Source organism: Andrena cerasifolii, chromosome 7 (genome assembly GCF_050908995.1).
Source record: "Andrena cerasifolii isolate SP2316 chromosome 7, iyAndCera1_principal, whole genome shotgun sequence".
NCBI classification, from domain to species: domain Eukaryota; kingdom Metazoa; phylum Arthropoda; class Insecta; order Hymenoptera; family Andrenidae; genus Andrena; species Andrena cerasifolii.
Window position 1 is genome coordinate 14,699,997 of NC_135124.1, and position 21,476 is coordinate 14,721,472.

The window sequence follows — 21,476 nt, forward strand, 5'->3', positions numbered from 1 at the left end:
TATTATCCGATTCGACTGAAACTTTTTGTATTTTGTAGAATATACTTCTGGCTCGTGAGAAATCAGCAAGATTTAAAACAAAATTGAAAATTTGTAATACGCAAAGGCGTTGAAAGGACGAAAAATCTAGGGAAAAGGTGATTTCAAACTTCAAGTTATGTTATTTTCTCAAAAAATGTCATCTTTTGTCATATTTACTGGTCAATCCACGAGCGAGTTTCGTGACCTTTAATAATCCGGCATTGTTTTTTATTTCACACCAATGATTTGGGTGCTACAGTTTCCACCGTTTTAGATGAATTTTTGAATGACACTCGACTTTAATGACATCCCAGTGTCATCTGCAATGATTAATTATAAAACAAAAAATGTATTTCTACAGTTTAAGACATCCTCAATAAATGCAAAAAATCGCATTAAATTATATGTAGTAGTTTTCCTTTAATTAATTCCTAAAAATCACCTTTTTCGATCCACTTTGACATACCAGGGTGGCTCACACCCAGATCAATTTTTGAATAACTGCCATTATCATCTAAAGAATCCAATCGTCATAAAAAAAATCATGGATCAGTTTTAAGGTCTCTAGAATATATTCCAATAATTTTTTGATTAAAATTGAATCACAGTCTTTATAAAAAAAATCTAGACTACCACATGTCGAGAAAAAAGTGGAGAAAATCTTAAAATAATTGTAACTTTTACAAATTTCAATATTAGAAGCTAAAAATCTGCAGAGTTGTTGCTCGGATATAATATTTTGAGAGAAAAAAATACTTTGTAAGTAAGCTTTGGAGAAAAGGTATGCATTTTACATATAGAAGGTGCAGAGCGTCAAAATCAGCTTATGGGTGGCTCACACCCAGAGTGTCACCGAAGGGTTAAAACTTATAATTTTTCCTTCAAATGCTTGCAACAACTAATCACCCAGCTTTCCAAACTTCGAACCCACATTCCTATAGTTTGTACATACCTACCAACCTTCTTAAAAACCGTATAGAATATGAATTGCATCAGTGAACTATGAAAAAGTTATCCTTCGGTGTGCGATCAGAAACCGTGGAACGATCAGGCGGCAGTGAGCCGTGCGAGAGGCCAGAAAGGCTAGAGTAAAGAGGACTCACCGGGTTTGCAGAGCCGGCTCCAGTGGTAAGGGTTGCAGCATATGTATACAGGGTCTTTAGCGGAATGACAGACAGGAAGTCTCTTGAGCTCGGACGAGTGTGCGAGATCCGGCCATCGCCAGATCTGGCAGCAGAGCAGGTGAGGGTCGATGGGCGCGTTGTCCAGGGTGCCGCGGATAGGTGCCCTGCACCGTTCAGGCCTCATCGGGGACGTGCACGAGTCCTCTGATCCCGAGTTCTGATCGTCGTCGTTCTCCAGGGACGAGGACCGATGGTGTCTACTGCGATGGTGCCGATGATGGTAGTGGTGGTGATGCGAGTGATGATAGTGGTGGTGATGGTGATGGTAATTGTAGCGATGGGGACGATAGTATTGCTGCTGTTGCTCGGTGTCGTAGCTGTCCTCGGGATGCTGGCGCGGCAGGAGGACGCACGAGCTGAGATCGGCACCGCAGCTCTCCACGGCGGTGAGCAACATCTCTAGCTGATTCTCCTTGAGCGACTTGAGGAGCTCCTTGCACCTCAACAGACGAACGGGATCCTCGTCATCGTCCTGGCTCTGATCACCGCCGCAGCAACCTTGGTGTAGTCTGCTCGCCGAGATACGGCTACCACCTCCTCCTCCTCCTCCTCCTCCTCCTCCTCCCCCTCCGCCGCCTACTGCACCTCCTGACGACGCTCCACGCGCTCCTCTGGTTGTTTGGCCCGTCGTTGCCGTCACGTTGCTCGTGTCGTTGTCGGTGCCGCTCGTGTTGTTTGCGCGATGAATACGTGACGAATCCTCTTGAGCTTCACACTCGGTTTCATGCTCTCCACGGACCTTGGCCTTTAGGAGACGTCTAGTGAGCGCCGTCCGTTTGCTCCAGAACATGAACATGAAACAGGATTTGCGGTACGCGCATTTGGGGGCCAGTACTTTTCAACGTAGCCGCGCGGAAAATGTGGAAATGTTTGGGGATCGGTGCCCGGCGCGGCACCCCTCACACCACACCGCAAACCGGTGGACGAACTCTCCTCCACCTTCTCCACCTTCTCCACCACCTCCTCCTCCTCCTCCTCCTCCTCCGCCACCGCCTCTCGCCCCCCTTCCTTCACCACCTCTGGCAGCGTCTCCTTTTTCACCCTGCTTCGCCACCCGGTCTACCTCCGGCTCCTCCCTCTGTTCGTCTTTCGCCAACGCGACGACTACCGAGGCCGAGAAACGGAACGCGAGAAGTATATACACCGTCGGTTATACACTGTCAGGAAAGAAACAAACACTGCTCCCGCGCCGACACACATACGGCCGAACGAATCACAGACGAATGACGGTCCCCAGCGGCTTCTGACGGGGGCCGGCAGCACACGCGCGTATATTTATTTATGCTCTCCGCGTATCTCGTGCACTTTGGAGCACGGTCCCGAAATAGTGTGACAGTACACCCCGTGGCAGAACGCCGGCTCCGTTTCTCGCTAGAGCCGCCCGCAGCCGTTAAACGCGCCACGATATACCGTCCCGTTTTCGTCAGCTCGGCGCTCCTTCCCTTTCTTTCGCGGCGGCGAGAATATTCTCAAACCGCGCCGCGCTCCCAATCAGCCAGGATCACCGTTGGACTCAACGGTTGGTGCCTACGCCCCCCGCGGGCCCCTTTTCGCCAACACTTTTTCGGAGCAGCGCGACTGAGGTTAGGTCGAGTATCGTCCGCTGACCTTGAACTCTCTCTCTCTCTTTCATTTACCAATGCGCCGCTGTATACACAAACGGTGGTCGCAGGCCGATTGCTCGAAGAGCGTGCTCGCAGAAATTTTCATGCGAGAACAGCTACGCTCCAATTGGGAGGGGTTTCAATCGGAGTACCTTTCAGAGAAGACTCCTCGCTGAATGTCGCGGCTGGATCCTATAGACGGCTACCAGGTGGCACAGCGGAAACACGCGTATCAGTTTCCCAGCGTGCTGGCCGTCGGTAGGCGAAAGCTGGTCGACGATGAAACAGCGTGCGGAGCGATCAGGTGGCAAGGCACGAAAGGTTCTGGATGGCTTCGGGCAGTGCAACGGTCGCAGGGGAGGTTATGGACGCGGCTGCTATTAGTATATCGCGATACACTTCTTATCCGGTGGGATGTAGCAGCGGCGAGCAGCAGCACGAATCGGTGGCGCGCACGTACCACGGACACCGGTTCTTGACTTTCCTCGACGGCTCTGTGTATATCGAGAGCGATGCGGTGCCTTAACCCCGCGACCCGGCGGCACACCAGCACAGACACACGCGCGCGCCCGCGACTACAGGAACGCGAAACATCGGCCGCCGATCGCCCGTAATGAAAATGATTGTCCTCTTGCGCGTGAACCGCACACGGCCGGCCTCTACTCGGCGGCACTGTACTCGACGGTGTACCAGGCCGCTTGATCAATGTCCCTCGGATCGCGGACCTCTGTGCCCTGTAGAGTACGGTAGTGCCGTTCTCGTTCTTGGTACTCTTTTGCCCGTGCCGTGGCCAATGCCGGCGCCCCGGCACCGCATAACAACAACAACAACAACAGGAACGACGGCGACACTTTAACCTCAAAGCCGAGATTGTCGCGCCGATCACTCCCCGTCATCCGTGTACGCGTATCACCGAGTGACATTTTCCGCTCGCATCGTCCGTCACTCTGTCCCTCCTCTATCACTCTCTATCTCTTTTCGTTCTCTATTCCTTCACGCCCTCGCTGTTCTTGCTCCTCACTGTTCACCGTAACACACTTGTCGCTCGTCACCCATCGCCGTCGCCGGCCTGCGGGCTTATTCGCGCGAGGCGACCGCGAGGACGCGCACTGTCACATTCTTGAAATCGCTGCCCAGAGAGCGAGCGAGAGAACTCGCGGGAATACACTGAACGGCGATGGAGGGGCCGCGGGGAGGGGGAGGTTTCGGTGCAACGAAAGGGGCAAACAGAGGTGGAGAGAGAGACGGGCAGGGCAGAATGCACGGAGACGAGAGAATGAAAAGAAAAAGACAAGAAAAGAGAGAGCAGGGAGGGCTACCAGAGCGAACGCCGCTCCGATCGGATATATAGCTCGCGGAGGGCGAGAGAGGTCGTACGAGAGTAGCGCTTCGGTAGCAAGTTTCAAACTCCGATACGTACTTGGAGGGAGGAGAGAGAGAGAGAGAGACACAGAGAGAGGGAGGGAGGGGGAGGGCGGCCGATAATGAAAAAGTTAAGTGGCGCGGCCAGAGGATCGGGGCTCCATTCAGTTTTCGCCGCGACGATACACTCCGATTCTGGGGCTTCGGCGGGCTTCTCTTTGCCGATGGTCTTCGCTCGCGTTGGCTTACGCGCGCACAGAGAGAAACAGACAGGCGGTATTACTTGACGTCGTCACCGGAGCGAATTGTTGCGAGGAACAGAAATCGCGACCACGGCCGTAACACGACTCGACTCGGCTCCGCTCGACGACGCGACTGGTACACACGAGGTCTCCGTCATGAGCGCACACACCGATTCCCACCGCCTCTTCCTCCACCACCGCGTCGCCGCCGTCGCTCGTCCCGTCCCGTCCGTCTCGTCTCGGCGCGCCGATACACTGACCGCAGCATACTAAACACACAAGGGAGATTGTTAAACATGGCCGCCGCAGCCGCAGCCGCCGCGACGAGGTTCGCGACGTACGCCGCGAGAGGCGCTGCCGCTCGCGAGCACGCCCTGGGCGCTTTTGAAATATTATTTCAAGCCACGCGTTATTATATTAATCGATTTTATTCAGATACGATCCTCTGTTTGTATGGTTGTTTACATGTCTGTATGGTTCGAATCTGGCAACTCAAATTTAACCCACTTCCAGGTGTCCAATTGTCTTGAAACTTTGCAGGCGTGCGTAGTTTGGATGACAATACAATATTTAAAAAAAAAAATTAACCCCGAGCGGGAGAAAAAATTACTCAGTCATTAATAAATATAACCGATAACCACAAATCCAAACGACTTCTTGCGGTTACCGAAAATATACAATTTATCGAGAAATGATCCGTCACGTATGTAGGAATAGTAAAACTAAAACTTTGCAGGCGTTCGTAGTATATCATCATCGAAATTGTAGTACAAGAGAAGAATTGTTATTTAGTGACTGTAGCACTACAACGTTTAAGCAAACTGTTAAACTGTATACAGCAATAACAGATATTTGTAAATAAGTCTGAGCTGTGAAATGTAAACCCACAAACACTAAAAACTAGAAAATGAAAAATATATAAAAAAATTTATGTTAAACGATTTTATTAAAAATGTAAAAACTAAATTGAAAGCACTAAAAACTAGAAAATAATTATTTTCTTGTACTTCAATTTGTATGGTGTTAATATCACTTTAAATAAAATCGTGGGTCACGATATTTCATAACAGGAGATGAATCACTTTAATACTTCAACTTCTGGTTGCACATAGTGCCTCGCGATTTTATTTAAAGTGAAATTAACACCCTCAAAATTGAAGTACAAGAAAAGAATAATATTTTAGTTTTTAGTGCGTTTAATTTAGTTTTTACTACATTTTTAATTAAATCGTTTAACATGAAATATTTTTTATATATTTTGTATTACTATCCCGCTCCTGACACGCAACTACGCCGCCACATTTCGAGATTCGAGTTTCTAAGTAATAACTGAGAATTGCAATTGATCAGTGGTGGCGTATAAATATTATTCCAGTCGCACAGCGCGACTGTTCCGATGGTACAGTTCAAGTATTGCAATGTATGCATTAGTTACTGTGATTCTGGGCATGCACAGAGGCATTTATCAGGTGACATAGGTTGTATTTGTATTTTAAAGGAAATTCGAACTACTGAAATTGATTATAAACAAACAAGAAGAATTCATTTACATTTCTTCTAGTATGTAAGTTAGTCTACCAAACAAAACGTGCCCGCCTTTTCATATTCCAAACATACAACCCAAACTACGAAACCAAACAATCCGAAGCTGCTCTGAAGGGTTAATGAATGCCGGAGGAACCGAGCAACCAAACATTAAATCCTAAGGCGTTACAGCGGACGAGATGGGCGATCTCCAGACAATCAGATAGTTCGTTTCCTGTTGATAATAGAGCGCACGAGCGATTAAAGGTCTTCCACAAAGCCTCGTAGCCGCGGATCGATCGCGATCGTGGATCTATCCGCGTTTGCCACCCGTGCAACTGGAACACGTTGCGCGGTAGAACAAGCGGCGGAGAGGGGAGGCTAGCGATGACAGGGGGTTAGGGGAAAGAAGCGTACGAGGGGAGGTTAGTCCAGGCCAGAAGGGAGGGGAGGAGGGGGGCAGAGCGCAAGGTGGACTCGTCTGAAGACGGGGGCGTCAGCCGGTCGGTCGCGGTTACTCGAGCGGCCGAGCAGACTGACGCCAGCGCCTTTGCGTAGCGCCAGCGCCAGCCACCAACTATTCCAACCCGGAGGGTCAACATTCCAAGACGAATTTCAGCCGCGATATCTCTCGAGGAAAGGAAATGCCCGAGCGCCGTGCCGCCGTCGCCGCATGACAATGGAATGCTAGAAAATAACGCGAGGGAAGGAGAAAGACATTGCCTGTCGTTCTACAGATTACGCTCCCGCGTTTCAAGCGGCAGCGTTGCGCTCCTGCTAGGTACTTACACGATTTCAGGTCGAATCCACGGGGGAGTCCGCTTCGGTGGTCATCGGTGGTTCTGCAACAAAATTCACCCCCTTCAGACCTGGTTATAATACTCCATCCTCCATTTACTCACGTACAGAGATCGACGCACGTTCAAGCGGAACCACACCTTCGACGGACAGGTATAAATAGCGAAGGGAGATACTCGAAAGACTACGAGGAATCAGGAATGTCGCGGTATAAATTCCGAGTTCAATTTCTCATCCGTGAGCCCCGAGAACTCGCGCTCTATTCCCTTCGCGAATTTCCTGCGCCTCTGGGAACCCAAAGTGAAACTTTCCGCCGGGGAGAAGATAACAAAAAGAAAAAAAGAATAAGGAGGAGCGCAGATTATCCACGACATAGAAATATTTCGCCCGGTCGGGATTATCTGGCCATTTGTCACCCCGCCTCCGGGAAGATAAGGAAATTTGAATCGATATCACGCGCTCTGCAAGCTAAGGGGGACGCCGTTAATTCATTTCCACGGTGCCCATATTGGAAATGACTACGGCGGATAAATCAGCGTCTCGACGCGTTAAAGCTCGCTGTTTTTTCGCCGTCCGCCCGGTGTTCGTTTTCTTCAGCGACGTCTAGACGCGTTATTTCACCGTTGGAACCCGATCCGAAATGATATAGAATTTAGGAAGTTATTTAGTTATGTATGTCTGGCGTCCTGAGCTGGCTAGTAATCAGGCGCCTGGCCTCCGCAAACTGTCCGTCGTTCCTTCCCCTCTTCCCCAGCCCCTCCCCCGTCCTGCGCTCGCTGTCTGTTTCCCTCTTACTCTCCTTCCATCCTGCTTTGATTTCGTCTCCTTCCATCGTTCGTCCATTCGGTAAAGCCCGGTGAATTCTTCAGGGCCGTCCGCGTTCTCGGTGCCTCGGCTTCTCGGCCCAATTAAGTGCTCGTCAAGGTGCCCTTCGCTCTTCTTTCACGGTACAGACAAAGATGCTTCTAGCATGGTAGCTTGGTACCATGACGCCACGTAACGGCGGATACCAGTGGTCTTGTCTGTGGGGAGAAAGAGGGGTTCCGTTTGGCCAGATCTTCGTAGCATCTCGATTTTATTTTTATTTCAAATTAAAAATTTTTTTTGAGCAGATTTCGTGAATGGAATTAATTCTACTGTACGTCATGTTCGCTTTAATCTCTATTAATAGTGTCTTAGACTCGTCTCGCTCCAGCATTGGAAAAATAAATGAAATTCTTTTCACAGTTCAAATCGTCGAGCAGTTGCTCTTCGAAAACCCTTATCCTCGGTCCCTGAAATTACGCGGACCTCTTCTATCCTGCCGATCTCCATTATCTGCTCGCAGAACACCCCTCTGCCCATCTATTACGGATGCATCATCGTTAACTCGCCCTGCATGCCGCAAGTGCTCGCGGAAAGCGGAATTTCACTGGCCAATTTCGCGAAATCTATTCGCAGCCCATTAAGATACCGCACCAGGTAGTTTGCGCGCATTATACCGTCGTATGAAGACATCGCGAAAGAGAATGAAAAAGAGGGAAGAGCTCCGCGTGACTGTTGCTCGCTCCGTGCGCGACGACGCTTTGTTATTAACATTCCTAAACAAAGAAAAATGCGCGGGCGGGGGATATACGCGCCCGAACGGCCCGCCGGAGATTACACGTTCGTCTTCGGCGGAGTTAGGGCCCAAAATTATAAGCCGCGGGGAACGCCCATTTCGTAACGGCCCGCTTAGGGGAGCGGAACAGGTCGCGCGGCCGCGCGGCGTACTTTTGCTTCGTTCTATTTCCAAACACGAAAATTATTCGCGTTCCCTTGCGCTACTACGCGGTGCATGGCGCCATTCTTGACATATCGCGCCGATGGTACCGGTGGCCCGTCGGAACCGACCGTAGAAATGCGCGGCGAACGATCGCTAGAACAGGCGGCCGCTGACGGCCTAACATAAACACCGGCGCCCAGTTGGAACAATGCAGAAAGGAACGCGCCGCGAACGAGGGAGCAGAATGCATATCGGTTGACATCTCGTGAGAGATCGAGATATTCGCCAGACCGCGGCCCAAAGACGCCCTTGGTGAATATATTTGGCCCTATCGATGCATCACGAGGGGAACAGAAATATTCAGCTTCCCGACGTTTCCGCTTTACGGTCGTTGCGGAGCGGCTTCGATCTGGGAACTAAGTAGATTTAGGGAAATTTAAAAAAAAAGACCTTGTACTCAAAGCTGTACCTAGGGCCGGTATTCATAGTCGCTACTTATTCTTAACCCTTAACTGGTATACTGTTTTTGGCAAACGTGGCTGGTATACTGGGGTCGTGGCAGACCCCAAATAAAAAAGGACACAGAAATTTGTAAAGTCGACATTAGATCAACCTCTATGAATACCTATTTTGTTCGTAAGTAATGTATAAAATAATAGATACGTAGAATGTTAAACTATTATGATCAAATTAATTAGAAATTCAGTGTACAAACTTAGACAACCAAATATTTTGCAGCGAACCTTGCATGCTTGGGGTCATGACTGACCCCAGGATACTAGTTAAGGGTTGAGCAAATGCTTAAGAATGCGGTATCCTTTACTAGCTACTAGGTTAGTAGAGGATGCCGCATGCTTAAGCATTTGCTTAAGAATAAGTAGCGACTGTGAATACCGGCCTAAGTGTTAGTTACTGCATTGGTTATAGAAATGTTCACTGCGCAACCGAAACCAATAGCAGAAAACAGGTGAAAGTACGAAAATATAGTAAATAGCTATAAGTTTGCTTGAGGGGTTAGACCACCTTGGCCAGGTGAAGAAGTATCGCATCTTTGGCAATTTATTCCTAAGTGACAAAAACACTTTTGTCGATAGAATTGTTCAATGAAGATAGAGACATCTTTGAATAATACATACAATTATTTTTTCAAATATCAAAACATTCCGAAAACTTTAAACGCGTTTTTCTCGAAACCACGTTTTTCGAAACGGTGTTCGCTGTAATTTGAGTAAAACTCTATGGATTTTTAAACAATTTTGCACAGATGTTCTTAAATGTATTCTTTATCGTCCGACCGTCAATCTTTTCGATATATTAATTTTTACCTGACTTATGCGTAAATAAAGTCCATTTTCTTGCACACAAAAATGAGCTTTTTGCTTCGGTATAGCTATTTTGTTATTTTTTAACCAATCGAAAAAATAGACGGTCGGACGATAGAGAATACAGTTAAGAACATCTGTGCAAAATTGTATAAAAATCCATAGAGTTTTACTGAAATTACAGCGTAGGCACAGTTTCGGAAAACGTGGTTTCATGAGAAACACATTTAAAGTTCCCGCAATGTTTTGATATTTGAAAAAAAAATTGTATATATAATTCAAAGATGTCTCTATCTTCATTGAAAAATTTTTATCGATAAAAATGTTTTTGTCACTTAGAAATAAATTGCCAAAGATGCGATATTTCTTGACCAAGGTGGCCTAACCCCTAAGAAGATGTTACAATACTTCTCGCCCGAGCATCGACGTGTCAGTCTCCCGAAGTGTTGGAAAATAAGCGGATGAGAATGATCGACGCGTTGAAGTCTCCGTGACGTGCGCGCGCAGGCCGGAACACGCGTATGCGCCTCCGGTTGAACTTTTTCGCGCGTGCAAAGAGGCGAGCGACGGGTCGCCGATACTTTTCTTTGGACGCGGCGCTCCGAAGTCCGACGGCGCCGCTGTCAACGCTCCAAATTCCGACCGCGTCGACGAGAGCGATCGCCGTCGTTCTTCGAAGCGGCTACTCACGATTCCGCTATAATTCATCTTCCGCGAACCACGGAGACGTTTCGGGCTATTCTCGGTGCCGGCGGAAGGTTGTCTCCCGTTCGGCCCCCCGATGAACCGGCACGGATGCTTTGAGGCTCGTGTCAAAATGACCGATCATCAAAATTTCTACACCCTCGCCCCTCGGCCGCCGAACTTCGAAATCGTATTCCCGTGCATCCGTGCCCGCCGGGCTATTTACAACCCTCGGTTACGTGGCTGCGTCAGTCGGCTTCGCGTAATGACGAGCCGAGCGGGCGTACATTATCGATGGAAACACGTTTATTCCATTAGCGCGATATTAGCGGGGGCATTAGAGGACGAGGAGCCATCGCGAAATTCGCGCAGCCGATATTTCGATCCACTTTCTCGAGACCCGGTCTAGCCACCTGTCGCTTCGGCCACCGTTTCCGCGCATTCGTGGACACCGGAGGGCATTAAACGACATCCGTTTGCAAATGGAAAAACCCGGTTGCACCGTGTTCGGCGACGGCGTAGCATGTTCACCGGACCGTGCGCGATCGTCTACGGCCGCTGGCGCCTGTCCCTACTTAATTCTTTGTCGTAAAACAAGGCGGGACATTTATTTTTCCGGTCTGCGCCGCTTTTAGACACTTCTCTACATGCCGCGGCGCGGCCACCGGTTCTGCACTTTCGAACCTCCGGGCGAGTATGGCGAACAGATAGGGTGAAGGCAGGTAATATGGAACATCTGATTTCAAAGGCTTGTCAATAGTAGGGGAATTTGTTGTTTTTTTAATAAAACTGACACGAGGGGACGATGGAACTAATGCATAATCATATTTACATAGGCAAATGTAAAAAGATCCAATTGTTTTGCAATTATAGTAAAAAAACTGAAGAGTGAAAATCGGCTGTTCGAAAAAAGGGTCCTAATTTGGAACACCTAGGAAATTTGTGAAGAAAACTAAAAAATCTTCACTTTTTTTTTACTAAAAATGAAGGTTTATTAAGTAGAATATACAAACAAATAAATATACATCATTTTTGGAATTTATTTCTGCTTTCTGCGTCTCCTACACGTCGGGCACGTGAATAATACGTCGGAAGCCACACATTCCTCGTGTGCCCGCTGAAAGCAGCGAATACAATGGGGCTACTTTTCATTGTCGTTATTTTTATAATTACCATCGGAAAATATGCATTTCTCATCATCGTCGTCATCGTCATTATCAACTTTATCTATGCTACTCGGTATGTTCCATATTACGTACACGCATGTTCCGACAAGAAATTAAGAATTATACTAAGAAGAAAGTAACTGTATTGGTAAACTATTGTTGACTAATCAAGAACACACATATTTAATGATAAATTATGTCAAAATAATACTTTCTAACATACCTTCGCTACAATATTTAACTGTCTGACGCACTTTTCAGAAACTTTTACACCCCGCGAAAAATATAAACGGTTCTCTTTCAATGATGGATGCCCGACTGATGCTCAGTTGTCAGTACCATCGTCTATTGTGTCTAGGGATCTAGTACACACGATTGCCTGAAGAGTTCGTTATTTCTTTATCGAAATTTTATGAACTTCCATATTACCTGCCTTTACCCAATTCCTACCGAGGCGATTCGCCCTTCAAACTTCGAACCGTACAACCCGATCTTCGAACGAAGACATCCGACGGAACTGTTCAGCTCCGATCCCGGTGATGACGCTCTACTAAAAACGACCGCGGTGACCGTACCATGGCCAATTATTCCGATCACCGTCCCGTTTCCACCCGTCGGGGAATCACCGAATTCTGCTCCGTCAACCCTATATCCGGCGGTTTTTGTATGCCAGCCAGGAGACCAGGTCGACCGGAAGATTCCACACCGGGGCGGACGCGAAAAGCCGCCAAGCGCAGCCGACGGGGAGCACCTGAGGACGCGCGTTGCGACGGCCCTGCGTAAAAGCGGCGACGAGGACGACGTGGCCCGATGGGTGGGAGAGGTATGATGGGACAGGTGCGGCTCGTAACTTCCTGGATAATATCGGGCCGGTCCGGACGCGCGACCGGCGCTAACGCTGACGCTTACGTTAGCGGTGGCGCCACTCGGATCCCCGCCGTAGGCGCCTGTCCGTCCCGTTCCACCCCTGCCCCCCCCACCGAAACTCGGTGCACTCTCCTGTCTCCCCCGGCTTCTTCCTCTATCTCACTTACTCTCTACCACCCTCTCTCTGTTCCTCTTCTCTCTCTTCTCTCTCTCTCCTCCGTTCGCTCATCATTTCTCTTTGGCCATAACGCGTATGAATACCCTCCGCTAGCGATGGGACCAACACGCGACACACTCGGAAACAGTTCCCACTAGTTTCCATTAATTTCTACACAGGAAGAAATCCCTCGATGGTCACTCTAGCTCCACTAGAGCTCTTTGCTTCGCTTCCTTTTTCACAAGATTCTGATCCAACGGGTTGCCTAAGGCAAGGGTGGCTCGAGAGACGCGCTTGCGCGCAGGATCGGTCCCCATCGCTATATTCCACTCCTCTTACGTGTCCTCTGTCGCTTCTCAAGCCCGCGTACGATGCAGCTAGCAAAACCAGCACCATCTTTATTCATGCACACTGGGTAGTTGACGAGAGGCGAGATGCCGCGGAGAGGCACGTATGCCCGAGGTGCGTGCATACGAAATCGTGCGCATCGGCGACGGGGAATTTAATATTTCAGAGGGGGCCTCATCGGCTGTATTTGATGTTGCCCGGGGAGCGGTCATGCTCTTTTGGAATCTTATATTCGCGTGTTCATCCGCGGTGACAGTGCCGCGTTCAGGATCGCTGCGAGGTGCCCTCCGCGGGCTCCGGTGGTGTAAAACACTTGGGCTTAGGAGTTAATATCGCCGCTTGATGCTCCGTGCGCTGTTTCTAGCTGTTAAATACTTTCGCGCTGTTTGACGATTCTAATCCTGCTTTGTTTACTACACGCGAAATATAGGTTGGTGTTTTATGAGGGGGATGTAACGGGATTAACTTGTTTGTGGTGGAGAGATTCCAAGAATTTCAATGTACTTTTGACTATTGAAGGTCAAGGGAACGTGGGCTAGTCCAGTTGAACAGGAACGGCTAATGACAAATACGAAGGTAATGCCGAGTACGAATGGATCTTGGGAAGACGAGCCCTCTGACTCGTCGATTCCAAGAGACTATTGATTCCTGCACGGTGGATCGCTCTCCTTCAACGTCATTTATCAGAATGCGCCTTGTATGCATAAGATGAACGGAACGCAATGTCAATGTTACAGTCACGATAATGTCGAAGGTTCCGATGCGTATCTACGTGCATTCACGTGGAGATCACGGATATAAATAACGTAACGCGGAACGTAAATAACGTAATTTTAAAACGGAGGAAAGAAAAGCTATCGTTACGCAATCGAGTTTTATCATTTCGCTATAAAACCTCATTAATCCTGACGCCTGACGCGTAAAGTCATCGCGATTAAATGGAAAGTTGGCTCGAGATATTGCCTCGTGTCAAAGAAAACCATGGAAACGCAGTATCGCAAAAGTATGGAAAAATTGTAGACTGAAGGAGCTCTGAGAGTATGCAGAGCCAAATTAATATTTATCCGAACAAGTTATATTCTGTTATATTATGATAAGAAATAAATGTTTCATAAAAACACAAAAAGAATTGAAAGGTGGTAGAATTCTAGGCGATTATACAAATTTAATATACTAAATTTATCGTGGTCTGGACTAAATTAACGAGGTTTGAGTCAGTGATTTGAGTCGAGTTTTTGCAGCGCGTTGAGTATGATCGCGAAAAATAGAGATAAGAGTCGTATCGGGACTTATGGAAATATTTGTTTCTCAAATTAAAGCCCGAGTTTCATAACGATAGAACTGGACAGAAATACTCGGCATATTTTTCCCTTCTACCCACGTGGTTCTTACTCACACGGTATCACTGAACTCACATCATTTCTTACCTGTTGCAACGACGACCTTCCGCTATTGGTCAACTGTCGCACATGCGCCGTGCCGGAATGCGAGGTAGAACATACAGCAACGTCTCCCGTGATCTACAGTTCAATGCACTAAACATAAAACAAGGTGAAAGTTAGTAACAATTCTCCGTCCCGTCGTGCTCAACACATATCAACCAAGTGCAACACAATAATATCCCATAGGAACCGTACATTCCCAAATTTCAGTAATCACATTGAACCCTACAGAATGTGTCAAAATTCCCAGTCACCAAAGTCTTAAAACTAATCACCTACGAACTGAATTAATCGCACAACTTACTACCACTTTCAAAACCAATCAGAATTCATCTACTAACAATATTATATAGCCACATACTCCCTTTCCTTCTGCCCTGTTACACTCAAGTTACAAAATATAAAATTAGACTCCTAGATTCCCTCAAAAGCCTCCGAAACAAAACATAGGTATATACCTTGATCCTGCCTCCGCAGTTCCGCAGCATCGTCATCTTCAAAGCCGCCACGTGAACTCCCCGGACCCCGTGCTCAAAGGTGCTTAAGTAGAATAAACTGGCCGCGCACCGGGCACTTCAAACCACGGCACAGTGTTCTCGCCCGGGGCGGGAAATTCGAACGGCGCGCAGCGCGAGGGACCACCGAGGCCGCTGCGTCCCGGTCGTGTCTCACGATCCTTCTCGCGTGCACGGAGAATTACCAATGGGTAAACGGAGCGTATCGAACTCCGTCGACGTGTTTGGGCAGACGCGCGGAATCGGAATAAACAAATCGAAGACCGGCTCCGTCGATCGTCGAGCGTCGACTGGCCGCGAGCCCGACGACCACGCAATATGTAGCGTAGTTTGAGAGGACGACTGGAGCCTGTCTGCTGCTGCTCACCCCTGTGCTTGTCTGTTGCCTAAGGGCGGCCTCGTCCGGCGCGAATTCGCGGCGACACAGCAGCGGCGCGCCAGTAACGTGGCGACGCGGATCTTGACGCCATTCCGCGACACACGTACGCGCCCCTGTACGTGTGCTACCCCCTTGGTCCCCGGCTCGCCCTGTTTGCGTGCGCGTGTGTGCGAGACCCGCTGTACCCGTGCATCGGCGGGGGTTGGCGGTGGCCCGAGGGAGACGGGGCGAGCGAGAGAGAAAGAGGGAGGGTGGATGTACGTTCATGCATGGCCAACGAGGAGGAACACGCCAGGAATCGTACACACCAAGGTGCTTGACCGAGTGAAGTCGAACGACTAACCGTATACGGGAGACTTTTCTTGCTCTCCATCCCCCGCTCGCCAGCCGAGTTGCAGATAAACAATGTCATTTGTGCCAGCGGCATCCTCCACCCTCCCTCCGTGGCTCAGCTCGCGCGGAATCGGGGTTCTTTCCCCCCGCGGACGTAAAGCACGGTATAATCGACAGTCCTCATTGCCGTAAACACGGCGGATTTCCTTCTCTTGGACTGTTTATGACTTTCTGGTCGGATGAGAAATTTCGGCGGTATCGGGCAGGCCGATTACGAATTCCAGCATCGATCCGGACGTCATGTATAGGTATGTGTGCAGGTTGTGTATGATTTTGATGGGTAATATGTGGAGCGTTGTCTTGTTTGCCTTCGTTTACTACCCTTGCCAAGCGGATCATTTATCATGGGAAATTAATCAAGTTTAATACTTGCCCGGATAGTTTTATAGTCAGCGAGATGCACTACTGAAAGTAGTTAGAGGAATTCGTGCCTGGGGAGTAGTGTTCCTGATTTCTCGATGTTCTTTGTTTCTCGAGAAATCAGAAATCAGATCATAGTTCTTGAGTATTCTTGAGAATTCTCGAGAAAATGAAAAAAATATTAAGAAGTTTATATTTTTGGAATGATGTTGATAGTATTTATCAAAAACACAAGAAACATTTAACTAATTGTTCATTCCTGTCTAATTTGCACAAACCATGTATAAATGGGAAAACAGATATTAAATATAATTGATATATTTTTTTTATTTAATACAACATTTGTGCAAAGCGAAACATTACTCTTTTTATTTTAAAATAGTTTTTTAATCTGTTTTTTTTTTGTGATAAAATCTGTAGCTGTAGAAAACATTCTTCCGATTTGAGTGAATGTTGACTTGATCCTATGTAGCAGATCCAAAAGTTGTGGTAAATTAGGTGTCCTTCCAGTGGACTAAAAAATATGAAATTCCTTTGTTAAAGTCCGGAATTTATCGTGTTCTCGGTTGATACTAATTTCTTTGAGGCTCTCTGCGATTGCTATCTCTAATTGTTTTCTCAATGCTAATTCTTCATTTTGAGGACCCGTAATTTCTTCAGTATTTTCAGTAGAATCATGGTTACTGTTATATTTTCCGAAAAGTCTAGCTATTTAAAAATTGTTTCGCCGCTATATACATATCTCTCGTGGCTATTAAATGACAAACGCGTCTTTTGAATCTTTCTTTGAGATTTTAGAAAAATATCACAATTTTATTGCTACATTGTCTAATTATAGTACTTAGAGCTGTGTGATTGGGAGACCTTTTCCTGGTACCCCATTCCGTACATTGAAAGCCAAATATTTGCAAATAATTTTACGCGCTACTCACCCTCGCGCCGCTGGCAAATACGTAGATAAATACGAAGCGTGCGCTTGCTCGTTTCGTTAAAAGTCGAATACTATTTCTGTCGGACACATGCGTTTAAATGTGTTCCTTTTGGGCGGTTCGCAAGAGCGGAACGCGGATAATGATAGCGACGGGGTGAAACGAAATGCGAAGGATCATTAGTGCGTCTAATTCCGTCCCGCTGGAATGCAACATTATAATTTATCCAACGAGCCTCGGCGATCCAAAATCTAACTACCTTCTACCATTTGCTAGAGCCGGCGAGGAAAACATCTACAGTTACCAAAGCTTCCACAGAATCTGCCTGCGAGCTAACAATCTCTGACTTATTAGTCTGATGTTGATTCTGTATGCAGAATCTAATGAGCAAATTACCTTCCCGTACGAAGCTCCCTTACTAACGTTTCGTTCCCCACAATTCCCTTCAATGCCGCATCATCAAGCAAAGCATGATAAATGAGCAAGATCGTTGAAGCCCTGATACATTTACATGTTTCCTGTTATCGCGTGTACAACAATGCCGCCGATTTCAATTTGTCGCCGGGCAATCAACGCGCGTTAGCGATTCCATTTTTACGAGCACCGTCGTCCACCCCGCCGGCGACGTTGTACCGAGCAAAGGAAGAAGCGACGTTACAGCATCGGGATATCAATTCTCCTGTAATGACACGATCGTAGCCAGTCAGTCGGATGTCGGTTTCAAGTGTGGGTGGTAGGTGACGATCCAGGTCCGGCTCCGTTCTCCAACTCGTTGTTTATCAAGCTCCCCTTCGCATAACAAGCATCAAAACACTTGGCGCCCCACGCTGGAGCCGTCGTAGCCATCTTCCGCCCCAATGGTCGCCTCTACTTTTCGTGGATACGCAGGGGGTGGTAGGCGCTGGCATGGGTTAAAACATGGGTACCAGGAGAGGGAGCGTCTCTATACACACAGGCGCCAGGCTCTATCCGCCGAAAAAATGAGTTATCGTTCTGGAACCAGAGGCGCGGTGACTCCCGATGCTATCGAGTCACCGTGGAATCGGCATCGAAATGTTTTCCGGGGATTGATCAACGGGTGCTCGCCCACCCTCGCACATACGCACATCCGTCACGTTGCGACGTTCAATCTTCTAAACGAACCTACTTACTTGCGTAGGCTTACATAATTATCGGGCGATAAACTTTGAATAGCGCTAGCTATAAATATTACATTCACTTGTAGCTACGTCCCCTTATAACTTATACAATCAACAAACACAGACGCGCAGGCTATAAACCGACGTTCGCCCATTTCGCGCAACCAGACCTCTCCCCGTATCAAAAGACTCGCTGATGATACGACGCGAAAACATTCCCAAGCGGGTAGATTTGAAAACCACCCCCCGGGTGTGATCGATATCGGCGGAATCTGAATGGAAACCATAAAACCGACCACCATTCTCCGGGGACGAAGGTTCGACGATGAAATGGGTGGTTGTTGGTATTTGTAACGGGGAGGGTGGCTGAAGCAAAGACGCACTGGCACCGGATATATCGGCGGCTGTAGATCCATAATTATTCCTGGACAAAACATGACGCTATTGACGTATCTAGGATCGAGAATTTCAGCTGATAGTACCGGGCGAGCGTGTGTTGGTCCGCGCTGGTGGGATGGGGGTTGAGTAGGGCTGGGCGCCCTCCGGCTTGGCGACCGATGAGCAACGTCCCACCCCCGTCGTGACGGTGCCACGATGCCAACAGAAGAAGTATTCCTGCATTGGTGGACGTCGTGGTCGTGGACGACGTCGCCGTCGTCTTCGTCGTGTCGTCGCTCGGCCAGTAGCGGCGACAGTGTCGGCGACGTCGGCGACGCTCCACGGCTTGGCGTCGAGGTTAGCGCCGGCCGGTCGCTGGAATCGGCGCCCGGCTGTCTCTTTCTCCCTTTCCGTCTCATTCCATGGGCCGTCGTTTCGTCGTCGTCCGTTCGACGGCGACGACGCGGCTCTGCTGCCTGTCGCCGACGCCATCCGCCGCTCCTGCACCACCCCTGTGCCCCTCCTTTTTTTCTCCGCCACCCTTCCCGATATACGTATACACGTACATGCCCCCGACGACCATGTGTTTAGATAATGAAACCCCACGCTCCTTCCAAAAAATTTGTAGTCCGTTGGCCAACCACTCTCCCAAACCCCTTGTTTGTCGAACATACAAAATATCGGCCCCGAACCCCCTCGCCGCGGCGCCTCCACGTGCCGTGACGCGACGTACGCGTTAAACACGCATTCAACTCACTGTTTCACAGGTGAACGGTGAGACTTTCCTTGTCGTTTATAATGCAAATAGCGGGGTTTGGTAGGTATGCAGGGATTCGTTGTTGTATTGGTTTTTGGAGAGACAATCGTCTTTTGTTGCGTTTCCTGAGTTGGTCGGAGGTTCGGTGGGTGTGATGGCTTAGATCGTTTTCTTATAGTGATGAGGAGAGGTGTTCCAGGTCCACCAGTAGATAACGGTTGATTGCACACATTTTAACAAGCAACACTGTTCTGGAGTGTAAGTAGGCCGTAGGGAAATTGGATAGTACACTTAAGGGGTCATGCTCAGTCAGGAGGCCGAAAAAAAGGGTGGTCTTTGGAAATTTTTTACTCAAAAGCTATAACACATTTCTGAAAAAATCTTTTTTCCTTTTAAGCATTGCATCTAGTACCGTGCATCGTAATTTTTTTATTTAAAAATATGTAGCAATAACTAAGTTATTGTCCATTATTCGAAGGTTCTCTAAAAATAAAGGCTTCTGCGGTGACCACTGCTGCTCGAAAGTCGATCATCTAAAATAAAAAATTCAAAAGAATTTACTTATAATATAAGTAAATTATAATATAAGTAAATTATAATATAAGTAAATTATAATATAAGTAAATTATAATATAAGTAAATTATAATATAAGTAAAATCTTTGGAATTTTTTATTTTAAATGATCGACTTTCGAGCAGCAGTGGTCACCGCAGAAGCCTTTTTATTTAGAGAACCTTCGAGTGATGGACAATAACTTAGTTATTGATAAATATTTTTAAATAAAAAAATTACCATGCACTGTACTGGATGCAATGCTTAAAATAAAAAAAAAAGATTTTTTGAGAAATGTGTTATAGCTTTTGAGTAAAAAATTTCCAAAGACCACCCTTTTTTCGGCCTCCTGACTGAGCACGACCCCTTAAGCTTTCCAATGCCCATTTTTTAAAGTGCATCGGTCTCAGCGTCGGCGGATCGTCCTCCAGCAGGCTTTCTCGGTAATTACGTTTCAGGCTCTGGTCGTAGAGTCAGAAATCATCGCGCGGGGTAGGGCACGCGAGGGAAAGATTGAAAGAAAAGCTCTGCCAAACTGCGGGCGAGCCGAGCCAGCGAAAGTTTCGCTCGATTGGTCGTGATCAGCCGACCCTTCTCACCGAAGAAGAGCCTGGGCGTCCGAAACTGCTCCGTCTCGACGCCGCTGCTGGCGGCTCCTATACTTCCTTCCCTCTGATCTCCTTCCTCGCCGTCCCCCCGCCGTCGCGGCAGCCGCCACGGTCCATCCTGGCGTCCCTTAACCCAAACCATTATCCGTATACCACGATTATAGGGCAACGGGACCGACAAACAGGCTTGGGCCAGACCCCCTGGCACCCTCGTCGGCAACCTCTCCCACTCTCCTTTCTCCCTCAATCGCCGTTTCTCTCCAACCACGGTTTCCCTCATGGTGTACCCGCCGTCAACGACTACGCAAACAAACCCGTGCATCGACTAACATAACTTAACAATCTTCCTTCTCCCTCCGGTCCCCCCGGCCCCTCCGCGCCAAGTCATACTTCTGCCCCTCCACGATGCAGCCCACCTCTACACTCCAGTTATTGTTGCTACAACCGACTGCAACGCGATGCACCAGACCTACCACCCAGTGTCGGCCAGCGCGAGAGAACTGTACGATCGCCTTCGGGCTCCTCGTTTTCGCCTTTCGCAGAAAAACGATGCCACACATTACAGGGACGATACTTCCTCGGAGATTATTATGGTCCCGCGCTGTAGTTCTTGATAATTGTTTTTCGGGCGGAGCTTTATGTACGTCTGGACCCCGTGTAATGGCCAAGGTTCCCGGGGCGTTTTACTTCTACGATACTTTCGACTTTCTGGGACGCGACTTCGCGGGTCTTCGCTGCGGCTTGGGTTGTAAATACACTCCGACAGAACGGTTTAGTGGTTACGGTTCCCGAAGGAGTTGGTGATTTTGTGTTCCCTTGCTTCGCGGAGGGAGCATTTTTTAATTGATTGCTTGATAGGGTGTTTTAAGTAATTCGAAATTTAAAAACGTTTGGAGTAAAGCCGGGAATCCACCTGGATGCTATGCTATGTTTTAGCTTAGCTTTTGGTGGAAACAGTTCCATAAGAATGTATTAAATCTACTTTTTTTAAAACGTAGCA

General features: G+C 48.0%; 1 protein-coding gene across 4 annotated transcripts in view; it reads right to left on the bottom strand.

Annotated features, from left to right (window-relative positions):
* The window catches only part of Dad (Daughters against dpp), an 87,399-nt gene extending 72,861 nt beyond the window's left edge, over positions 1 to 14,538 (bottom strand). For 3 of the 4 annotated variants that reach the window (XR_013086012.1, XR_013086011.1, XM_076816534.1), the window contains exon 1: positions 1,125 to 4,682. Coding sequence is in view for 2 of the 4 variants with exons in the window: in XM_076816534.1 (XP_076672649.1) it covers positions 1,125 to 2,001 (877 nt within the window). In the remaining 2 variants the exon portion in view is untranslated. Of the gene's footprint in view, positions 1 to 1,124; positions 4,683 to 6,726; positions 6,780 to 14,450 lie in introns of those variants that run through there. The other variant, XM_076816536.1, reaches the window with a different exon arrangement.
* Positions 14,539 to 21,476: the final 6,938 nt, after the last annotated feature.